Source organism: Pteronotus mesoamericanus, unplaced genomic scaffold (genome assembly GCF_021234165.1).
Source record: "Pteronotus mesoamericanus isolate MK-2021 breed Mesoamerican mustached bat unplaced genomic scaffold, CSHL_Meso_final contig_65, whole genome shotgun sequence".
Taxonomy (NCBI): Eukaryota; Metazoa; Chordata; class Mammalia; order Chiroptera; family Mormoopidae; genus Pteronotus; species Pteronotus mesoamericanus.
This window is the reverse complement of record NW_026555228.1, coordinates 15,383,803-15,407,498: the sequence shown is the minus strand read 5'-3', so window position 1 is coordinate 15,407,498 and position 23,696 is coordinate 15,383,803. Positions and strand designations below refer to the sequence as shown.

At 42.3% G+C, this 23,696-nt stretch overlaps 1 protein-coding gene and 1 pseudogene across 1 annotated transcript; both read right to left on the bottom strand.

The window, feature by feature from the left end:
• Positions 1–5,963: 5,963 nt before the first annotated feature.
• Positions 5,964–9,121, bottom strand: LOC129076881 (ubiquitin thioesterase otulin-like; annotated as a pseudogene).
• Positions 9,122–20,599: 11,478 nt separating this feature from the next.
• Positions 20,600–22,402, bottom strand: LOC129076879 (DDB1- and CUL4-associated factor 8-like). The gene is made up of 2 exons (XM_054581018.1): positions 22,162–22,402; positions 20,600–22,077 (listed from the first exon to the last, which is right to left on the bottom strand). Exons 1-2 carry the CDS (start codon positions 22,400–22,402, stop codon positions 20,600–20,602), a joined length of 1,719 nt encoding a protein of 572 aa, XP_054436993.1.
• Positions 22,403–23,696: the final 1,294 nt, after the last annotated feature.

Sequence of the window (23,696 nt, the reverse complement as noted above, 5' to 3'; positions counted from 1 at the left end):
CAAGAACTGGTCTATTAATACTAACTAAACTGCAGACTTTATTCAGATTTTACCACTTGTCCACTAATGTCTATTTTTCTGTTCCAGGATTCTATCCAGGAAATCACATTGCATTCAGTCATCATATTTCCTTAGGCTCCCCTGGACTGTGGTAGTTTCTCAGCCTTTCTTTGTTTCCTATGACCTTGACAGATTGGAAAAGTCCTGGCCCATATTTGGTAGAATGTTCCTCAGTTTTGGGCTCCATTGATATGTTTCTTTCATGGCCACACCAAAGCTTTGGGTTTTCGGAAGGAATAACCAGAGAGGTGAATGCCCATATTGGAGACATATGACATCAATGTGACTTTATCACTGGTAATATTAACCACCATTGCTTGCTTAAGTGGTGTTGGTAGCTTTGTTTTGTTTTTTACTGTGAAGTTACTATTTTTTCCCTTTTTATGCTGTTCTTTGGAGGCAAGACACTAAATTCAGCCCATACTCAAAGTGGAAGGAGACTAAAACTCCATCTCTTCGTGAAGTCAGTGTCTACATATGCTATCTGGAATTAGTCTGTAGTGAGATATACCACTTCTCCCAATGTATGTATTTGTTTATTCATTTATTATACCAGGATAGATTGGCGAATATTTAATTCTTCAGGTCATAATGTAATACCACATTATTTGGGGAGGGGGTGGTGAAATTGTTCCAGCTCTGGCCATTGGGAACTCAGTTTTCATGTGTCACATTGTTGTACCCTTACCTACTTCCATGCTATCTAAACTACAAGATGCTCCAACATTATTTTGTATATTTCCTGGCCCAGCACTGGAATCACACATTTCTCCAAGGATCCCTGGTTCCTTTTATTAGAAAATAATATTAGAAATCAAGATAGAGCTGTTGGGGGTACTCATTACTTCTAGCGTGTCACTGTTCCCAGGGCCTCTCAGAGGACAGAGCTATGAAATATATGTCAGTATACTAACCCATGTATACACACAATTATTCCCGCATCTATTATCTATCTATCATCTATCTACCAACCTATCTATTATGCTAACCTAATTGTGTATTAATACTGATATCTTCAACTCTAATTTAGTACGGCGTGGTTCATCTAGCCTTCTCTCCTTGCTTTTCTATAATTTACTTCTCTGACAGTAAAAAACCTAGTTCTCACCATCCATCATCCCCTTTTTAATTTATTCAACCTAAGATATATATGTACAGCTGGTTAAGAATTATTACTCAATGTGAATCCTTATGAGAAATTAATTTGTCAATAAAGTTTTTACATATATTTCATTTTGTCTTACCCTTACAGTTGCCCTTCAAAATAGCATTTGATGAAGTTATTTAGTCTGCTTCTTTTTCTCCCACCTGCTCCAGTGAGGTTATGTCATACATTTGTAATAGATTTAGAATCATTTGTCATAGTGTTTGATTCTACGATCCCCTGACATCCTGGTTCAGTTTCTGTTGTTTGCATTTATTAAAGGTTATTATTTTTTTAAAGATTTTATTTATTTATTTTTAGAGAGAAGGGAAAGGAAAGAGAAAGAGAAGGAGAGAAACATCAATATGTGATTTCCTCTTGCGTGCCATCCTACCGGAGGGCTTGGCCTGCAACCCAGGCATGTGCCCTGACTGGGAATCGAACAAGTGACCCTTTGGTTCGCAGGCCAGCACTCAATCCACTGAGCCACACCAGCTGGGGTAAAGTTTATTATTTTTGATGTATAACTCCCTGAGTGTTAACAAATGCTTTGATTCGTATATCTACCACTCCAGTACCACACGAAGCACTTCCATCACCCTAAAATTCCACAGAGATTCTTTTTTTTCTGGAAACTACTCTAGGAGAGCACATGGAACAAAATTCCATCCCCAAATATTTAGCTCTATCTGATAATGTTAATGTAAATTTATTTCCACATTACTAAAAACACTTAAAAATTTTTACAGGTAAAATTCATAATTGCAACCTTTTAAAAATATCCAGGAATATGATTATAAATTATTACTTATTAGTTTTCAGAGGCTGACACCTAAGGACAAATATTGACTCTTACTTAGAAAGCTGCTCACTGTGGGAAAAAATGCTTCCCTATATGATGCAAGACCATAATGGCTATCTATCATGGATTTTAGTCCCTCATAGTGTTGGTGATACCTGTCAGCTGAGGAAGAGGGTCCCAAGAATGTCAAGGTTATTATATATATTTTTAGGAGAATAATCAAAAGATCAGGGTAAGATGTGATTTGAATTTGAGATTTATAAGTGTGGGGGCTAAAAAAATATTACTACTTTTCTTCCCACCTTCGAAATTTTTCTAAATTAGGCTAATAACCAAATTAACAGAGATTAACAGGTGAATATCAAAGTTTAATGCATGCACATGGGGAATTCACATAGGAGTGAAAATTCCAAAGACAGCGAGGCAACATTGGGTATCAAATACATTTTCGGACGAAGGAGAAGGGGAGGGGGGAGTAGGTATTCGATTTCAGAAGTGAGAGTGGGTGATTTACAGGTAGTTGAGGAAGAGCTGAACACACACCCAAGGCAGGAAGATCCTTCCTAGGCCACTCAGAAACAATGGGGCACAGAGGGTATCTAGTCAACAGGCACCTGCCTTAAGCCCTAGTGTTTACCACACTTAATTCAAATGAGGCTAAGGCAAACATCCTAAAATGTCTTTCCTGAAGCACCTTTCTCTCCCTGAATTTCTAGGGCATGAAAGGGTGGAGGGTCAATCTCCCTCGAAGTTTCTGAGTGTTCTGTCTCTTAATAAACAGCTTAAAATCCATATCCCCAAAAACAACTTCAGGGTGGCAGCATTTTGGTCCCTTCAGTCCTGCCTTTGAATCTTAAAAGTGTTACGTTCCAGCAGTTAAGTTGGTAGATGCTCCATATTTCATGGATTCAGTCATTCGGTGCTGAGAAGAAGTCAGTTCAGTTGAATTGCTGAGTGTCATTTGAGGAGGTGGCGATGCAGATAGGCCTATATTGCATAAGCACGCAATAGGAACTTAACAAGAGCTGTGGGTATCAAAGTAGAAGGAAAATAAAACAAAGTTACCGATGAGAGCAAATGATAAACCAGTTTCTGGGACTGTGAGGCTGTCAGTCCAGAAGATTTCTAGATGTAAGGCTCAGAGTTTCTTTTGCTGGAAAGAAGACAGACAGTGACTACCTGACAGGTTCTCCTGGTCTGCAGCTGAATGTGTCAGGTGATGTCATCAGGTGCTCAGGAACATTCTCCATGGCTTACACTGCACCAGTCACTGAGACCGTTTAAGTGTGAGCTGTAGTGACAATTTCTCAAGTTCACCTCATGTCATTTAGCTGCAATTTGCAATAGCAAGGTTCAGGGAAGAAGTGTTAGCTCTCAATAATCCAGAGTCAAAGAAGAGGAGAAAAGTGGAACATTGTTTTGAGGGGTTATAACCACCTATTTAAGAAAACTAGAAAAATCCAGGATCCAGTCACATGCCCAGGTGAAAGATAAAGGTGAAAGACAATTAACCGAACTAGAGTCTGATATCCACAACTGTGTACTATAGATTCTATGGGAACACATTTCTCTGCCTAAAAATCACCCTCATTTTTGGCAAAGATAGTCAACACTATTTCCTGCATAAGTCTAGTTTCAATAAATTGGCTTGATTATTTGCACAAAGCCAACAACAATAGCAGTTGATCATAGAGGCTCTCTTCCTCCGCTTTGCTGGAATTGCTGCTGGTGGAAATAGGGCTCTTCCATGGGAGTCATACCCAGTTCCTTGCACAGTCACCAGTACTTGATGTTACCAATATTTTTAGTACTTATTAAACTGACTGTGACAATAATGTGTTATTTTCATTGGTACTTTATTCATTCATTCATTTATTCATTTATTCATTTATTTATTTATTGTGGCTCTGTGGTGAACTTTATTCATGATGTACAATTAAGGGGGTTCCCCTCCTGTCTCCCCAATGTCTAATTCCCTTTTGCTCCCCTTTCCCAGCTAAGTACCCATGGTAACAGTTAAGAGCACAATTTCTGCACACACTCTAACAATATCATACATAAAACAAGAGAAAAGTATAAAATGTAAACAATTAAGTTGCCCAGAAGTCCAGTTCAAGTTCACTGAGATTATAGTATTTTCAAAATTCAGAGACAGATGATCATGAGTGTTATTGTGGTGAGTATCATGAAATTCAACAGCAGGTATGAACAGTCAGATGAACAGAGTCCTACTGCGTTGTTCAACCTAAACGTTTTAAGTTACACTCTTAAAAATATTTGAGTAAATGGTACATATTTCCTGTTATGTTACAAATACTAAAATAAAGCATCGAAGCCAACAAGAAGTCATTATTATTACTTGAATTTGGCTTCTAGGCACCTCCTGTTCAAGGCACCATCGCATTTCACAGTGAAAAACACAAGTCCCTCCAATTCACACACATTTAGAGCAGAATTTGATTCAATGAGTTCGCATCGCCAAAATGTGGTGATTACAGATGAGGTAATGGGGAAAACACTAATGTAACAGTCTGCATAGTTTTGTGTGTCCTGTGAGTTTTCTCAACTAAGAATTTTAACTTTTAAGTGAAAGAAAAACTTAGATTAAAAGAAAAAAAAGATTGACCCCTTGAAACAAAACAGATTAGATAGTTTATAAATTTCATTAAATTGGACCAAATAAAGATTTAAGTTATTCTAAACTAAAGCTCAATACTTCAGGGTAGCACTACCTCCACAAATGCCCGGGCAATGCAGATGCTGCTGGTACAGCCCAAGTGGTGTGTCTGGCTCCTGTGAACAGCGTCCGCAGTCCACGTCTCCCATGGGTGATTTGGGCCCTGAGGCCAACCGGGCTCAGCCAGGCTGCCTGTGAGCACCAGCTGTCAGCACACCAACCTGTGGCCCCGTAGGCAGTGCTTGTGGGTGGCCAGGTACACTGCCTCCCTCAGGCTTCCCAAACCGAATCAAGGGCAGATGCAGCTCAGCCACACTCCTGCACTCAAAGTCTAGTACACGCTCCTGTTCCACTCACTCATGAGAAACCTCGCACACTCTGCTGTTACTTGTCCCTACCAGCAGTTGAGTCCTATGAATTCAGCTGCAAAAAAAGAAAAGAAAAGAAAAGAAAAGGGCATAGGAAGATCTAGATCCAGTTCATCCCACCCCTGAAGTCAGGTGAATGCCTGCAGTTATTTGGCCTTGGTTTCCTCCTCTAAGGAAGCAGGTAGATCTAAGCTCTGTTCTAACTGTAATGATGAACCTCTGGGCTGCAGAATAAACAACAGCTCCTGACACTAGAGCTCAGCCAACCCCAGGCAGCACTCACCCGGCTCGCAGAGCACCGCTCGCACCCGGCAGCAGCCCTGCTGTGTTCACAACCTCAGGCACCTGTCATGTCCTCGGAGAGCAAAGATTTCCAGGTGCCATCACCTCCCTCCTGTTCCAGTGCCTTCTCCAGCCTTTAAATAACTCACTTTTGGACCCAATTCTTAATCTTCTATTAAATAATCTGTCTAGAATAGATTTAATGAGTATGTAAATCCAAACCACTGCTTGGCGGGACTACAAGAGGATGTTCAGCCTGTGCCATTAACAGATCCCGCCCCAGGATTATACAGCATAAGCAGGCTGCGTAGCAAGGGTGCCATGGAGACCTGTCACCACCAAAACAAAAAAATTACCACCTAAAAAAAATTGAAAGCCAGTCTTGACTATTTGAGGTTTGATTTGAGATATAAAGAACATATTTCTCTCCAAAATGAGTCTCTTGATACAAAAGTATTTGTTTTATGGAAAAGATAGAGTTTGCACCTTCCAACAAGTGTGCTCTGAAGACACCCAGTACAACATATTGCTTTGTAAATGAGGAAAAAGCTTGGATACCTCATTATCAAAAGCTAGTCTCCAGAACATCTCAGGCCAGCTTGGCTCACGGGGCGCAAGAGTTCCCAAAAGTCATCCTAGGAGACCAGCAGGCCGAGGCCCAAGCCGAGGAGCTGCCCGCACGCCTTGGCCCTGTTGCCAGCCTGTCCATGGGCTAGGCTCTTGCAGACTTGTCTCCTCGCACACTCAGACGGGGATGTTGTAGTGCCGATCGTCCTCGGCGATCAGGGTCACCACCGGCCAGTCCCTGGGGGGTCTGTGGGGTAGACTGTGATGAACTCTTCAGTGCTGTACTTGGAGAGCCTGTATAGCTGGATGGTGTGGCGCACAGCATAGGTGAGAACTTCACCCCGTTCAAGGCCCCCAGTGTGTCCCACCTGGTTTAGATGGTTCTTCAGTAGCTGTCCAGGGTCACTTGATGTGTCCCGAGCAAACAGAAGGGCAGAGAAAAATGACCTCCTTTCCCTTCTCTCTATCATCATATATAGTTCAATGGCTCTGTTTGGCATTAAAAATTTTACAGCTTCATAAAGGCTATATTCTTCCTCTTCCTTTGTGAACAGTTCATCATAAGCTATATGTCTTGCTTCAGCAGTTCTCAGTTTGGCCAAGCCTGCTTCTTCCTTAGCAGAGTGAGGGACTCCTTGATTTTATCAACCAGGTCCTTGCTCTTCCCCTCAAATTTCAGTCCAAGTTTCCACTGCTTGATCCAGCTGTATTTGCTTATGAGTTTTTCTATTAACAGCGTGAGCTCCTGATCCTACAGCCAGGAGGGCAGCGCCACTGGCTGGCTCATAGCCTGGAATAGCGTGGCCCTCAGCACCCAGTAATTATCTCCGTGGACTCGCCTTATGGAGGTGAACTTCTGAGACACCTCTTCGTAGCCCTTTTTTGTACATGTAGCTTTTTGAGCATTTCCCCTCCATTCTCTTTTGCAGTAGACCATGATATCCATTTCAGGAGCTATACTTAATCTAGGTTCTGATAACCCTCTTTCATGTATAAGTAATTCTCCTTTTCTATTTCATCCACAGCACAATATATGTCCTCCTCACTATTTGGCATGTTCAGAAGAGAGCTGGATCCTGGATAATGACAGTGGATTTTTATAAATCTAATTATGTTGTGATTCCAGTTGCACTGCTTTTCCAGATGTGGTTTCTTGAGCAAATCAACACATTTTCTAGTACCGGGTACACAGCTATTGATCTGGCAAATGCTTTTTTTTCTCTATACTTGTTGAAAACGACTGCCAGAAGGAATTTAATTCAACTGGCAAGGCCAGCAATACATTCTCAGTGTTCAAACACAGTCTAGAGCCAATCTTCAGTCCTGCATCATAATTTAGTCCACAGGGATCTCCATCTTTTTCCTCTTCTCAGAACATCACACTGCTCCATCAGATTGGCGATGATGTGCTGATTTGTCGGGTAGGAAAGGTGGAGAAGGGCAGGCAGGTGAGAGGATAGGCGGCAAGGCAGCCGCTGGAGGACCAGGCGGGCAAAGCGAGGTTGGCAGACCAGGAGGTGCCACATTTGCAAGTGGACAAGCCAGGAGGAACAGCTGGGGAACAAGATAGACTGAACAATCCAGGGTTCCGGTGTGGGAAAAGAAAGCCTTAGAATCTCTGAAGGTAAAAACCTGTCGGGGGTTGTGGTGGCAGGAGAAACTCCCAGCCTCAAAGGGGAGTCCGTTGCAGAGGCCCATGGGGTCCTAGAACCAAATCTCTAATTGTTACCAAATCCCTATTTATTATTTGTTGAAACTAAACCTGTTTTTGTATATTTCTTGCCTATTTCTATTATTTTTAAACAGCTTTACATGACTTTTTGGTATTCTTTATCCATTTTTTGACTGTTTGTAGAACTATTTCCCTAAAAAAACTCTATTAACCCTTTTTTTAGATGTGTTACAAATACTTTCCTATTCTATTACTTGTCCTTTAAATTATTTTATATGTATATTACTGTATAGTCTTAAATGTTTAATATAGTCATATTGTCTGTATTTTACTTTATAGCTTCTGGGTTTGAATATTTTACTTCAGGGTAAGAAAAATATTATTTTGTATTTTCTCCTAAAAATCCTTAGGTTTTACATATTGATTTTTAACTCACCTGAATATTTTTTTGTATAATGTGTGAAATAGGGCTCTATATTTGTTTTATTTCAAGTAATAGTGGCCCATGCATCTTATTTGTTGAATAAGCCTTTTCCCCATTGATTTGAAATATCAATTTAATCATATATTTCATTGTTAGACAGATATATACGTTTGTTTCTAGAATGCTCATTTTATTTCGTTGATTTACTTGATTATTTCTGTGCTGGTGTCATGTTGTTTTAATTGCTGAGACTTTATAATGGATTTACTTTTTTTAATATTTTATATTGGATTTGACATTTAAAAAAATAAATAAAATCTGCATTTAAAAAAAGAAAAAGAAGAAACTCCTACTTTTTGTGACAACATGGATGGAACTGGAGAATATTATGCTAAGTGAAATAAGCCAGTCAGTGGAAGACAAATACCATATGATCTCACTTGTAAGTGGAATCTATTAAACAAAATAAACTAGGGAACAGAATAAACCACAGGCATGGAAACATGGAGCAGACTGAAAGTGACCAGAGGGGATGGGGAAGGAGGACAATGGTGGAAAGAAGGGGAAGGGGCTAGACAAAGAATATGCATGAATGGCCCATGGACATGGACAGCAGAGTGGGAATTGACTGTGGGGAGGTTCTAAGGGGGGATGGGTGGAGGACGGCAAAGGGGGAAAAAATTGAGACAACTGTAATAGAATAAATATGATTAAAAAATAAATTAAAAGAGAAAGCAAAAAACAAACCCAAAAAGAAAAGCATTTCTAGGACTCATGCATGGGAGGATGAGGTGTACTGGGATGTTTACTGAAGTAAGAACAAACGAATGTCTCCAGGTCATCCTCGACCAGATGGCTCACCTCTGACTGTCTATGGAAGAAGTCCAGCCTTGTCTTGAGCAAGGCCAGAAGAAGGCCAAGGCCCACAGAACTTGTGCAATTACCCGGCATCGGCAGGGCGTGGGGAGCTGCCGTAGTTGAGCTTAGTCCATGCCAAAGCTTAGTCCGGCTCAGCCTTTGTCCCCGTGCGGTTAGTTTAGTCCCTGTTCCCAGCTGCTCTCCAGCTGGCACCGTGCTGCTGTGCCCAGGCCCACACTTGGAGCCCACCCAAGTTTGGGGCAGCATAGCCGCTGGGCCCAGGCTACCGCAACGGAGGGAGAGCGTGTGTGAATGAACTGGTGAATGCGTGCTACTGAAAGGGGCCTTTGTGAAGCTTTGATTATGTTATCTTGGCCTTGGGAACTTATAGAGGTTTTGATTAATGGCTAAATGTCACCCTTCAATCTCAAAATCCCTGTAAAACACCCACCAACACACACAGTCCTGTCTTCCCCGCCATCACCCAGTCAAGCCAGTCAGGCCAGTCAGGCCAGTCAGGCCAGTGAGGCCAGTCAGGGGCGCCGCCCTTCAGAAGAAAAAGAACAGAAGCCCGGAGCTCAGCGAGGCAGGCCTCTCACTGTTCCCAGAACCATCCGCTGTGTTGCCACGATCTCCAGTTCTTGATTCAGAACCACGTGGCACCTGTGGCACCTTCTCATGGCCCCCTACCAAGAGTCCTCTCTCCTCTTTCCTTCCCTCATGGTCTTGTCATTGTTCCCTCCCTGCTTGGAGCAAACCAGTTCTCATGCACACAGGCTGTCACCTGGGGGGAGATGTCTGCCTAGTTACATCCTGGGGTAAAGTTATACCAGCCTTCCTGGTTTGTTGCTATGCAAACTGACCACCTTTACATATGAGGTATGAAGCTATCCTGCTGTCCTTGACATGCAAAATGACTCTCAATGGGCCTGCTCCCTGTCCAGCATGAAGCTGGCTTGTTCCTGATATTCAGAGTAAGTGTCAATGGCCCTGGGCCTCTTATTGACCTGCAAAATGACTTTCAATGGCCCTGCTCCCTGACTCCCACCTGCCTTGGCAGCCTGCCTGGAAGGGGGTGTGTGAGAATATCCTATATTTATCTTGGACACCCCAATTTCTGGACCTCTTTGCAAATCCCCTTTGGCGGGGCTTAGCTGGACCCTGTTACAATGGGAAAGAGCAGGCTTTCTTTCAAAGTAACCAATCTCTTTCCTAATCTTTTGTGGGCTTTGGCCAGATCCTCCCCCTAACCAATTTCTTTGCTACATCATCTGGAGTTGATGCCCTCATGCAACCCTATACTTTTTTCCCCTTGTGATTTCTCCCTACATAGCATGGAGGCGGGGGTGGGGAGTAGTAATCACCTTGGTGAGCATTCTCCTCTCCCCTGGAGTATCTGAAGCTGTAACCTCCAGACTTCATTCTGATTAAAAGTAGCTTTCAGATCACCCAGGCCCAGCCAGTGTAGCTCCCTGCTCTCTTGTTAACTCCTAGCTGCCTCTGCAAACTGACTCTCATGAGGCCTGAGGCATCTCCAGATGGATCTTAGCCTCTCAGGGCAAACAAGCCAAGCCACAGAGTTGCCAGACTTTTCCTGCCACACCCCAAAGGTTTGAGTGTATTCCTCAGATTGGAGGTCCCCCAAATTGCCTCAAGGTTCTCTCTGCCATGGCCCAGGAAAACCACCTTTTTTCTTCCCCAACCTGGAAAGACTGCTTAGAACCCCGTAAAGAACACGTAAGTAAGGTACCAGGCTGTTTTTCCAAGGGGATTTTTTTGGCTTCTACAGTCAATTTCTTTTTTTTTTTTTCCTGTTTAAAATTGTTTATTTACATCTAATTTTGAAGCGAGACTGATGTAAGCAATGTCATTAAAGCTGAACTTGTAAAAATGTTGTTTATGAACCTGCCTTGCACGAAGACAGACAAAAGCAGGCTGCCTCCCTGGACTGGCGTGGTGTGTGGGAACATATTTAACATTCCATAGGAACTAAATATTTACGCAACACGGAGTGAGAACAGGGCACTGCTCTTTACCAGAAATGAGCTAAATCTTTGTGATCCCATCAAGGCAAACCTCATTCCTTCCATTCTTAGCTCCAGGTCATTCAGGTAGCAGCAGGAACCAGTCTTTCGTTTCATTTCGCTTGGTTTGGGAGTCTTACCCATGCTGACATTGAGCTTCTCCCTATTGTTACTTACACAGGCTTTGTAGCCCTCAGCACGAGGGCAAGGCTTCAAGACAGCGCTGCCGTTGTTTTGCATTTTCCTGTACCTTCATGGTGGCTGGTCCGATTGAGATAACTACTTTCCAAAGGGATTTTCTGACCCATTGTGGTTCTTAAAAAATTACCTGCTATATTTAGTGATTTCTATGATATATTCGTTTTCCTAGTCATGAAATAATTTAACTAGCAGACTGAGAAATCAAGGGATTAAGTGAACACTTTATCGCTTCCTGTCTCTTACTGTCCAGACGAGGGTGGCAGTAATCTTAAGAAAATGGAAGCAGCCCTGGAGGTCTTTGTGAGCCTACTATGTCACTGTTTATGCCTGCCTATGTCCCCGCAGTAGCTTTGTCCTTAAACATGTGCAAAAGCCCAAAAGCCCCCAAACTCCCAATCACTAGATTTCGCCTCAGCCAGGTATTCGAGAGCTAGAATGTGTAGTTAGCATTTTCCCCTGCTAATGGGAGTGGCGCTTTGATCTCTCCAGGTCAGGCAGAAAATAGGAGTGGACTGTTAAGGCCCGAATTGATACCTTGTGAGTAAATGGTCTGGTCTGTGCCCCTGCCCGACCGACGGCCTTGGTGTCCTGTGACACCAGGATTGCCGTTCGCGGACGATGCGGCAGCAGCCTGCGGCCTTCAGAGGTTCACAGAACTGGAAACTGGAAGGAATCCACAGAGGTGAACAGAGCGCCTGTTGTGGTCTTACAGAGAATTTCTAAAAGCATATGCTGGGTCATCGCTGTCCTACAGGGGCCACCTTCATTGCATTCTTTTTCTGGAAGAAGGCAACACACTTCATCACAGATGCCACATCCTTTTATTCCAACACTATAAGTTTCAAGTGGAAGTTTTGGACTGAAGTCAATTTCTAAAGCTTCCGGTGACATCCCGAATCTATGCAAGTCTCTCTCCAACATCACATTCCAGTCAAAATCTTGGTTCATAAAACCAGTTTCCAAGTGTGTCCTGGTATAAAAAGAAGAGATTCTTATTGATTTCAGGGAAACAACCATATTGCCATGAAAATAGAACTACTCGTTGAGAGGTTCCAAATTCTGGAGGGATCAGGTAGGAGAAAATATCAATGCTGCAATGCTGGTTACAAAGGTACAATTTACCACATTTCTCTAGGAAAAACAAGCTTTCCTCATGTCTGAAAAACAAACAAAAAAAGATTGAAAATTCAAACACAAAATTTAAAACGTTAGTATCCTCAGTTCATTCAGTCCCATACAGTCAATTCTTGATTATCCTGAATATTTTGCAGTAGTTCCATAAACCCAGTTATTCCTTAGAGTTCTATAAATTAGCACCCAGTTCAAAGACATGATTTGAAAATTGATTCTCAGAGAAATGGAATTTAAAATAAGTCAGAGTCCTTTCTATGGATATTTAAGATGAGAAACATGTTTGCAAAAACATTAGAGTAAAACAATGGCTGTCTACAGCTGACAAAACTGAAAATGCTATGGTTATAGTACTGATTATAAGGCAATTACAGACTATTTGGCTTTTCTATAACATGGAAAATTCCAAGATAACAATTAGAGTTAAAGTGTAAATATTTCAGGACTTTGTAGACTCTTTTGAGATTTTCTATAATCTCTAGAATCTAGAATATCCATTTTTATAATAAAAACGCATGTAACAAATAAAATATAATTATTATCTCTTTATTTGACAAAATTTCCTGTGTAACTTCAGAATATCAAATAGGCCTAAGTCGTTAAAAATTTCTCTTCTTAGGAAACAGAAAAATTCTTTGAAGTATGCTAGGGGCCCACTAGAATAACAAGCCAAGCCATTTCCAGGATTAGAAAAGGTCTCCTTGTAAAATTCAAACCCAGGAAATGCTGTCAAGCACATTTGACCAAAAGATCATATATTTTCATAAAACAACATTAAATTGTTCATTTACCTAAAGTAAGAATCAAAAGTATCAAACAAATATAGGTTAGCAAAAGTTTAGTTTTTAGGATTGAGAGGATTATTTTCTTAAGTAACCAAGAAATTTGTTCAGACAATATGACACAGAAATATTTTAATAAAGCATAGAACCTTTGTTTTGTAGGTAGAAGAAATTTTATATCTAGAGGAGAAGAATAATACAGAACCCCCCCCCCCCCCAAAAAAAACCCCAAACCTTGTCCCTCTAAAAGAACCAAGCTCTGGTTTTGCATCAATATATATCTGATATTTAAATTCATTTACTTAACGAAATTTTCACCAACCTTGTTCATCTTATCCATAAGTAAAATTTCCTCGGGAGATTTCTCTTCATAAAGCTACAACCTTTTTCATCTCTCTTGGTTTTCCTCTCTTAACTCATTCAAAACTCACCAACTTTAGAAGAAACTACATCTTTTCATTTCCCCTAAAATTTATCGCCATACATTATACTTTCCCTTACCAAAAACATAATTTCTTTCTGATTTAGAATTTTAATTTTTACAAACCTTAAATTCTGGTGACAAGAAAAAGTAAATCATTAGCATTCTTTAGGGTGGTAAATCTCTGCATAAATTTCTTAACTTCTAGAAACAGGTTCTTTCATTGGCAAATAGTCACAAGTTTTATAAACATTTTTAATAAAGACATCTTCATTAACATCCAAATTTATTTTCTACTTCTCTGTAATAAGAAACCAAAAGTAGGTAAACTTTGATCAATTAATGTTTTAGTGTTTCATGTTATTATGAAATATCTAGATACTTATGTTTATCATGAAACAAAAAATCTCTAAATATTCATGTTACCAATACACTTTAGGAAACTATGTTGAGGCATAAATATATATATGCCTCATATATATATATATCCATATATATAAATATATATATAACATATAATTATTACTGAAAAGATTTATCAAAACCTTACGTTACCTGTAAATATTTATGGAGTATTAGTACACCTGAGGTTTCAAAGTCATTTATTATCCAAACCATTTTCTCCACACATTCTGTGACAGACATAACTTGAACTTAGTTATGTAAATCCTGGGAAAACATATGTAATTCATGTTAACAACTCTAAAAGACATCAACAAAACTTAAATGAGCTTTCATGTCAGATATTTACCTAGATCACATGATCCTTAAAATTTTTGGGGGTAGTTGCTATTTATTAACGTATATAAACATTTAATTCCATAATCCAATAAAATGTAACAGACAGGAAGGAATACCATCTAGAGGCAGAATACATCATTTTATACGTATATAAACATTGATTTCACAAACAGATCCTAACATAAACAGAATCATTTTTAAGTGTAGAGAAGACCTAAGATTTTTTATTGTGTCTTCTTGACAGCTTCATGGGAGGCTGGAGAAGACAAAGGCCGGGGATCAGGCGTGGGCAACTTACCCTTTTGTGTTTTTGAAAGTGACAGTTTTTTTTCTCCTTCAGTGATTTCTGCCTCATACTGAATAAGAGGTGTCCCATCTGTGGCCCGCAGGCCAAATGCAGCCCAGGATGGCTGTGAATACGGCCCAACTGAAAATCGTGAATTTACTTAAAACATTAGGAGAATGTTTTTGAGATAATAACTCGTAGTGTATTTAATGTGTGGCCCAAGGCTACTCTTCTTCTTTCAGTGAGGCCCGGACACACCAAAAGGTTGGATACCCTCGCCAGTGGGCTGAGGTTCCATTTCTGATTACCTGGCAAGAAGACCTGTTGAGGCTCCAAAATATTCCTATCGTACTTTCAAACATCAGCTTCCAATGTTGTCAAATTTCTGATTAGCTAGTAAATTCATTAAAGCCTTTTCAAATATACCAATACTTATAAATCTTCTATCTCAATAACCTTTCAAAAATGTCCACCTTATTAGGAAATCTGCCTTTCCCCTGTCTTTTCTTAGAATTCTCATGTTAATTAACCAGTAAGCATCAGTAAGACTCAAAAAGCTAAATAGAAATTTAAAAGTGTTAAGACTAGCTGTAGGTCTGTGTATCTCTTTTTTAATTAGGTGCAGGGCACTTGTACTTCCAATGTCCTCATTTGTCACAATATCTGCAAATATCTGAAGCTAAAAACGGCGGGGTCTCATTGGAAAATGATGTTTGGTCTAATTTCTGTCCTTCCATCTCATTAAAGGGGTCTTAATGACAGGTTATTATATCAATATGAGAGCTTGATAAAGCATTTCAATTAAGAAATTTGTTTCCATTGAAAACATCCACCACGTGGCCAGTGGCAGTAGGATTTTAGGGCAACTCCACCAGGAAGTCTTTTCCAACTTCAACAAAGAAGCCAAAATGCCTCCACAAACTGAATGCAGAAGATGCATCCCTCATGGATCCAAACGTTCACCTGCAAAGCAGAAGCCTTCGTTACACAGACGGTTAGGATGGGGGGTGCATAAGGCGTCTTCTGTCTCCCACAGCACGCGGGCGGCTCTGACACAAACCCGCCAATGCGTGGCGCGTGGCAGGCAACGCCTCTGGAATGAAATTTTCCCACGGTGAACAAGTAACAACGGTTTAGACAACAAAGCCCCCTTAAGGGCTGGGCCCCCTATCACAGTCTCCCCTCAGAACCGGCAGAGCTGGACCAAGAGTCACTTGGAGACCCGCTCTATTCGACCGGTCACCAGGTGCACCCGGCACGTGCACCTTCCAGGTGGTGGGGACCGGAGAAAATATCTTCACTGATCACAAGCCAGGCTTTCAGGTCATAGAACTAGCTGCAAGGAAAAACCTCATCCAGTTTTTCATTTTTATAGAATTTACTGGGGTGGCACTGGTTAATAACACTATACAGGCTTCGGGTGTACGGTCATCTAATACATCATCTCTGCATCCTGTTGTGTGTTCGCCACCTCAGGTCAAGGCTCCCTCCATCACCATTTGTCCCCCCTTTACCCTTTCACCCGCCCCCCACCTCGTTGCCCTCTGGCTATCACCATCCTGCTGCCTGTGTCTATGAGTTTTTCTTTCTTTGCTGAGTCTCTTCACCATTTTCACCTACCCCCAAACCCGCCGCCCTCTGACAGAAGTGCGGCCTGTAGAAGACGTTCATAGACAAAGAAGAAGGGGGAACAGGGTATGAGCTTTCAGAAGGGAGAACGGGCGATGTACAGGTAGTGCAGGAACAGTGGAACCCACATGGCAGGAAAATCCTTGCCAGGCGACTCAGAGACAGGGGGACACGGGGTATGTAGCACACAGCCACCTGCCTGAAGCCCTTTTCTAAGGCGAACATCCTAAAACCTCTTTCCTGAAGCAGGGGTCTCTGTCTGAATCTCCTGGGAAGGGAAGGGGATAAGGTAGAAGGTTATTTCTGAGTCCTGTGCCTTAATAAATAGCTTGAATTAATGTCCCCCAAAGGAGTTTCAAAGTGGCAGAATGCTGGTCCCTTCACCAGCAGATCCCTTATCATCCAATGTCATTCAAAGCAGTGTGTAGCTGAAGCTAGAATCACGGTTACTATCCTAGAACGTACTGTTTTCATAGTTTGTATTTTGTTTTTTGTGTCTTATTGCTTCATTGTTGTTGTTTAATTTTTTCTGCTCAGGAGACTACAATTCAATTAAACGGCCTTGAGTTGCTAACATGTCTACCACAGAACTCACAAAAATCCAGGTTGAGGCTACAGCCAACTGAACAGGTGAAAGGTGATTTTTAAATATCATGATCTTACTATGCTTTATGTACAATGTCAAATAAAGAATATTTAACCCTTAAAATTATACCATGAAAGAATCTTGAGACATGGGATCTCAATTTCTATTGTCACGTAAGCCAAATTACCTTCCCCCAAACCAATTATGCTATGTGCCACTATTTGTTGGAAGTATGGAGTTGCAATTTGTATTTGATCCTCTAATTACACCATCTTAGCTCGATGGCATTGGAACGTTATCTTCTGTGAACTTAAGTTTTCTGTCCTGCATTTTAATGTGGGTTTTATGAAGAACTACTGAGCCATGGGCAGTAACTCAGTTGTTGGAGCATTGCCCCCTTATGCTGAGGTCGCATGTTTGGTCCCAGGTCAGGGTATTCATAAAAGGAACTAATGAATGCATAAGTGAGAAAATCAGCAGGTCTGTCTGTCTGTCTGTCTCTCTCTCAAATCAGCAAGTACAAATAAAAAAATTACTGAGAATCTGCACGTGAATATACTTGTTAGTATATGTGAATCTAAACTCCATAGGTGGTTGCTAATATAATGTAGTTAGAGAAAAGATGTTGCCAAAGCTAGGAGGAAAAAAGAAAACATTCTACACTAAAACAAAAGGATAAGGAACTTCCAATCCCCCATCCAGTGAAAATATCTAGAAATCCCTAGTTCTCCCCATAACACAGGTTCAGGCTAGCATAAGAATCAACCTGCCATACACTCACCTCTGAACTTATTGTCAATTAAAAAAATATGTATTCAGTTCCCCATAGGCTCCAAGAAGGAAATGTAAAAATTGAAACCTTCGGTTTTACTATTGAAGAGACTAGAGACAAGGCATATTAAGATAGTGAAGTTCAAAGATGTTGATGAGGGATGGCTAAGATCCAGGCTACTGTGAATTTTTTCATTATGCTTTTGGTTCCTGTGGTAGAAGGAGCAATGCTGAAGGTCACTGTGGGACCAACAGGACTCCCTAATATTCTTGTGGCTTGTCATTTAGCAACTAGACACCATTATATGTATATTTTTCCTCCTGTGGTCTTTTCTACAACTGTCTTTTTAAGAAATGACTGCCAGAAGTTGTCTTTATAGAAGTACATTTTGGCTTATGTACCAGCTTTATGTAGTTAGCATCTCTGCATAATGAGAAGAGAATTATAGTACTGCTTAAAGGCCAGGAGAGCCTACACTGAGCTGTCCCATAGAAACGACATTGTGGAATGAAAATAGTGGGTGTTGAGAAATTAAATTTAAGGTGAAGTTTCACCTGCTTAAATGGCAGAATTGTTAGCTTGGCCCGCCATGGCAAGGAAGGTGGGTTGTGATGTTTATTGTTCTCTTCTATTTCCTAATATACCAATATTTACATAAATTACAATTGCAACATAATTTTCAATTCCTGGGATCTATGCTACCAGCTTCGTGTTCAGCTATTATCATAACTGTATTTTTCAATTTATCCCAATCCCTGTTATCTATCTACCAACATTAAAAAAGACCAACCTCTCTCCTTAGGGGGATTAACTCTTACAAATGGCAAATCGTCTAGGCAATCTGGTGACTTACTCAATCCAAACAGGTGCTTATGGCGGCCTCCTTCGGGGTCCAAGCAGAGGTGACTTATAATAGGGACGGGAGAGTGCGTGACTGTGGGACCTGGTTAAGCAGTGTTCTTGAGGCTTTTGTCTTTGCGTCAGGTGCCGGAGCCGGGGGCCAGCACTGCTTTCTGGAAGGAGAGATGGCTGTGCAGTGGGGGAAGCAAAGGTGGACTGAAACCTGTGAGGTTCACCGGAACCCACCAGGACAACCTGGAGCCCAGGCTGATCGTCACGGCCTCCAGGCCTCCACCCGAGGTGGCGTGAGTGCGGGAACGAGACGTGGGCAGTGTTCCTATGGAGCTGCTGAAGCTGAAGAAAGATCTGAGGCCCAGCTACTGCCTCACACTAAGGGGAACCAGGAGGTAAGAACCAGTGTGCCGCTGGCCTACTTTCTGAGCCCAAATCAAATAGGGCTACTACTGTGCCCTTGCCTTCCAAATGCTGCTCCAAGTGCCTCTTCTTGCACCAGAAGGGCAGAATCATGCAGGGAAGTCTCAAGGTTTTAGTTCAGAGCACAACCCCTCCCCAACGATCCTCCATCCCACCTCCAACCCCTCACAGCCCACCGACAGAGACTGACGGCTTCTAAACAGCACATGACAAAGACCTGGGTAGTTACCCTATTTTCCCATTGTTCTCTGTGCCGCCAGTTTTTTGGAAATGTCAAAGGGTATTTTATTTTTTTTAATTTGTTGATTTTCTGGCTGCTATAGATCCTACCCAACAGTCCAGGATTGCCCCAAACTTGGGATTTCAGTTTTATCTCTGCTTTCCTTTTTGGCCTGTTATCAACCAGAGTGCTTCGTTCAGACTCACTGCATTCTATCAGGACATTTAAGGTTCTTTCCTGACAGCAGACCTTGGTAGGGGCTACCCCAGGGCCCCAGATCCCATTCCGTTGTCTCTACCTTTGAATCTCAAGGAGCAGAAACTCTGATGAAGTAATTTTCCATTCTAAGTCTGATCTCATTATATAAACTTCTCAAACTGCTCAGAAGGGGCCTGAGATAATACCCATTTAAGGAGCATTATGGAAGAAAAGCCTCTGTTAGGGCACAGGGTGTTTTAACACCTCTGTCTTTACCAACAAACAGCTGCAGAGCAGGGCGTGTTCTACCTCACAGGGAGGCTGGGGACAAGGAGGGCCTCTGCCTCACTTACACACATAACAGGTGTAAAACTGAAACATTATTATTGCACGCTACCTGGACATCCTGCACCCAAAGTTTACATTAACTAAGGCTTAGAACAAACAATTCTTTAATGCAATTTAATCCCTCAAGAACAACTTTAAGCAATCAGTGATGTCAAATGAGATATTTCATCCAATTATATCATCCAGTTATGTGTAAGTATAAACTATGCTTTATTGCAACATGAAGTTTGTTTAAAAGTTGTTTCAAGTACACACGCATTTTCAAATAATAGCAATTCTTATATCCTGGCTAGTTCCTTCTAGGACATGGGTTGCAAGTGAACTCTGGTAGGTAATGTGGTGGCAGGTCTCAGCCATGCACCTTCACACGAATTCAAAGTACAAGGTAAACAGTGTCAAGCACTAAAATTAATCCTCGCCAGCCCCGTCTATTATAATTAACCAGTACTAACATGTGGATTCAGAAAATAGGAACAGCACAAAGTAATTAATTCTAGACCAAAAAATTATCTTTAGGAATTTATCGAACCACATTTTCTCTCCATTTTCCTTTCTCTCCCTCCCCTCCCACTCTCAGAGTAAGCCTTTCTGCGAGCACACATGAGTGTGTCCAGCTGTGCACATTTTTCGTTGTACCCACTTTTAAAGAATAAACACACTTATACAATTTCCAGCACAAAGAACTTACTAACATACTACTAAAGATGAAAGAAAGGTGATTGCTTTCAGTGTCATAAATGATAAGGTAGATTACATAAGGCTCTTAATATTTTCACCAGAATTGGGAACCTTTAGAAGTCAACCATAAGACAGCATATGAAAAGAGGCATAAATAAATTGCTTCTACATGCACACAGAATTAAGGGGTAAAGGAAGAGGAATAAAGAGATCAAGTGAGGGGAAGTAATGAGGGAGGAAGGATGTGAGAAAGGAAGGAAGGAAAGCAGAGGGAACAGATGAAAGGTGGTTTTTATTGTGGGAAATAAAAGACCAAAGGCAAATCTATTAGTTAAACTGAATTTCAAGTTTAAAGTCCAGCCTACTGCAGTGACATCTAGCTGCATCAGGTATCAGGCATTCAGGATGGGAGGCGTGGACATGTTCTTGGAATTGTCCCTGGTCTTGACGTTCTTACTGGGCACCCTCATCGTCGGATACATCGGTGGAACTGGAAGAGTCATCTGACTCTGTTTCCAGGAGTCCAACTGAGCGAGGTACCCAGGGACCGAGGTGAGGGCCAGAACTTCTATGGGCCAGGTGATGCATGATGAATGACAGCAGGTTGGTGTCAAACACATCAGAGTGGCCCAACCGCTCTCTATCTCGTTCCTGCTTGTTCTTCTTAATCACATCCTTTAAATCGAGAAGCTGGGTGGCATCTTTAGCTGTGGGTGCCCAGATCTTGGCATCATGGTCTAGGCCACTGGTCGCCATCATGGGGAGGTAAGGGTGGGGCTCAACACAGTTGACAGTTCCTGCCCTGTCACCCCCCTCCAGGAGCTGAACGACCTGACAGGATGATTTCTCCCACAGGAAGATGTGCCCGCCATCACTACCGCTCACCACAAACTCACTTCTGGGGCCATAGAAATTGACACCTTTGACTGTGGCATTATTTCTGTGCCCCTTGTATCTCTTAACATACTGGGCCCCATCACAGCTAGAGGTGTGGAATAGGTAAATATCTTCATCGGTGTAACTGGCCAGGAGCTCTGTGCCATCATGGCTGTACACCAGGCAGGTGATGTTTACTTTGCCATCACAGTTGGCCAGGTGATGAGGGCAGAACTTCTTGAGCACGCCATTATTCACACTCTCATCAATTTTCCTCTGGTCATAAATTCTTACAAACTGGTCCATTCCACCCACAGCAAACTGGTAAGTATTGGCGGGATTCACAAAGATCGAATACAGTCCCACTTTCCTCGCATTCTCCTTTGTTACGACCACTTTGGAAGCTGGCCGGTGTTGTCTGAGGTCAATGGCAAAGACAACAGCATCTTCCCCTGAGGTTAGGAACTTAAAAGGGGAGTCTGGCTCCAGCGCCAGCTTGTGGCTCGCCCCTTTGTGTTGGGCCACCTGCACAGAAACATTGCTGTCTGGCAGAGCAGGTAGCTCTGCCACCCTTATCTGCCCATCTCGGGCACACGTGGCCAGGATGGAATCGCCACAGTTGGGAAGGAACTTGGCCTGAAAGACGTTATTTCTGTGACCACTATCAAAGTTCAGTACAGACTGCTGGCGCGCCCAATCCCAAATTATCACGTTCAGGTCATCACTGCTGCTGGCCAGTCGGGTGCCACGCTGGTTAAAGTGAACACTATTGACACAACCGCTGTGGCCTTCCAGGCCATACTGCAGGCAGAAACGCTGCACAAACACCCGTGCCCCGCAGGCCTCGTAAACAAAGCGGGCACTGGAACCCAGCTGCCTATCTCGAAGAGCAGTGAGGACATTCCAGCGAGGGCGGGGCAGGGCCGATGTCTCTGAAGACATCCAGTCCTCCAGGGACCGAGCCGCGTCTGATAAAGGCTGATAAGGGTTGCCCTGAGTGCACCGTACCTCGTGCTGGTCTTCTGCCGCTTCTTCCTCTACCTCACGCCTTAGCCGGCCGTCACTGTCACCATCGCCATGGCCGTCGCCTTCCCCATGGCCGTCGCCGACGCCATGACCGTCGCCGACGCCATGGCCGTCGCCGTCGCCATGGCCGCGGTCGATTGTGTCTTCGCCACCAATATTTTCCTCGTTCGTACCTTGATTTTCTGTGCCCGCAAGGGTGGGAACACCACCATCCCCGGCACCGGCACCGTCTCCGGTCAATCTCAAGTTCATCTGAGGTTCAGGTGTCAAGGTGAGACCTGATGAAGTCTCTATATTGGCCTGCGCCTCCGACTGCTCACCTCGGCCATCGGCGCCACCCCCGTTACCAGACATCTCGGAGGATGCTACGTGTAGCTGCCGGGCTGTAGTGGAGAAAGGCCTGGAGGGCTTGAGATGGTGGCAGGACAGCACCGGGTGGGGACAGGCCAGCGGAGAAGAAAGTTGGCCTAAAGCTCAGGCGCCATTTGCGGTAGGCCAAAGCCGGAAGTGCGATAGCTGGGTGACGCGGTTGCTAGGATGGGAGCCGATAAGGTTCAAAAGACTTCCTCCCATCTACAGGTTCGCAGTCTGTCTGGCAGCTCACAACTTTTTTTCTCTTCTTTCAGGCCCAGACTCCCTTGACTCCCCCTCGCTGCTATCTTACTTTTGTCAGCCAGTGTGCTTTTGCTGCTTGTTCTTTTGAACATTGAAACATATTGCACTTGGGAAGCATCCTTATTAGAGAACCTGCAACAAAACTGATCCTCCTCAGAAAAAAGACTTATCGTAAGCCTCTCAGTGCTTTGCTTAAAAATAATGTATAGGTTTGAATGATTAGTTTAATGCAATGGGAGATTGCAAAGGCCACCGCAGCTAGTGGGTTCCTGCAATTCAAACAATATCTTCAGCGAATCAAACAGCTTAAGGGAAACCTCGAGTGCTCTAATTCTTGAAAGCCATAGGGTTCACAGATAAAATACACAATGCCTGGTAATTGCATTTTAGATTAAAATGAATACCTTTTCAGCCTGAGTAGATCCCAAATATTGTATTAGGTATGGCTTCTAATAAAGATATTTATTATTTATTTGAATGGCATATTTAATTTTGTATTCTGTAGTTTTGTGGGGGGTTTTGTTTTCATTCAATCCGGCAGGTTTTTTTATTGAGAAGTGTAATTTTGACCCTCTGTGTCATCAAGGCTGAAATCAGCTAGTCAATTTAGTGCTGGCATTGAAATAGGGACTGCATCACCAATTTGAAATAGAAGGACAGTTCTTTTCTTCCTCCACCAGAGATTTGTTGTATTTACTTGGGGTTCATTCAATTTAATGGCCGTTGGGAACACTGCCATAATTTCATGGAGAAGGAATTCTTCTTTTATAAAGGTATCACAACATTGTAAATATATCTCAGAAAAGGTAAGAGACTTAAGGGTGGGGACTTTTAGGTAAAGAAAACTCTTCAGAGACAGTGAATTGTGGTGGTTGTGTTAATTTCCCAGCTTTGGCAAATTAATTATCTAAAGTGATGTCAGCAAATTTTTGAAGGGCTTCAGAAAACTACTATCTAAGTGTGAAAAGCAAGGTTTCCCTCAGAGTAATTGCAAGACCAATGTAAAATAAATTAAACATAGATGTATATAGTC

Coding starts and splice junctions, on each gene's coding strand:
- LOC129076879 (XM_054581018.1), bottom strand. CDS start 22,402: ATGTCTGGTAACGGGGGTGGCGCCGATGGCCGAGGTGAGCAGTCGGAG. Junction 22,078..22,161: donor CCGCGGCCATGGCGACGGCG/ACGGCCATGGCG, acceptor ACAGTGACGGCC/GGCTAAGGCGTGAGGTAGAG.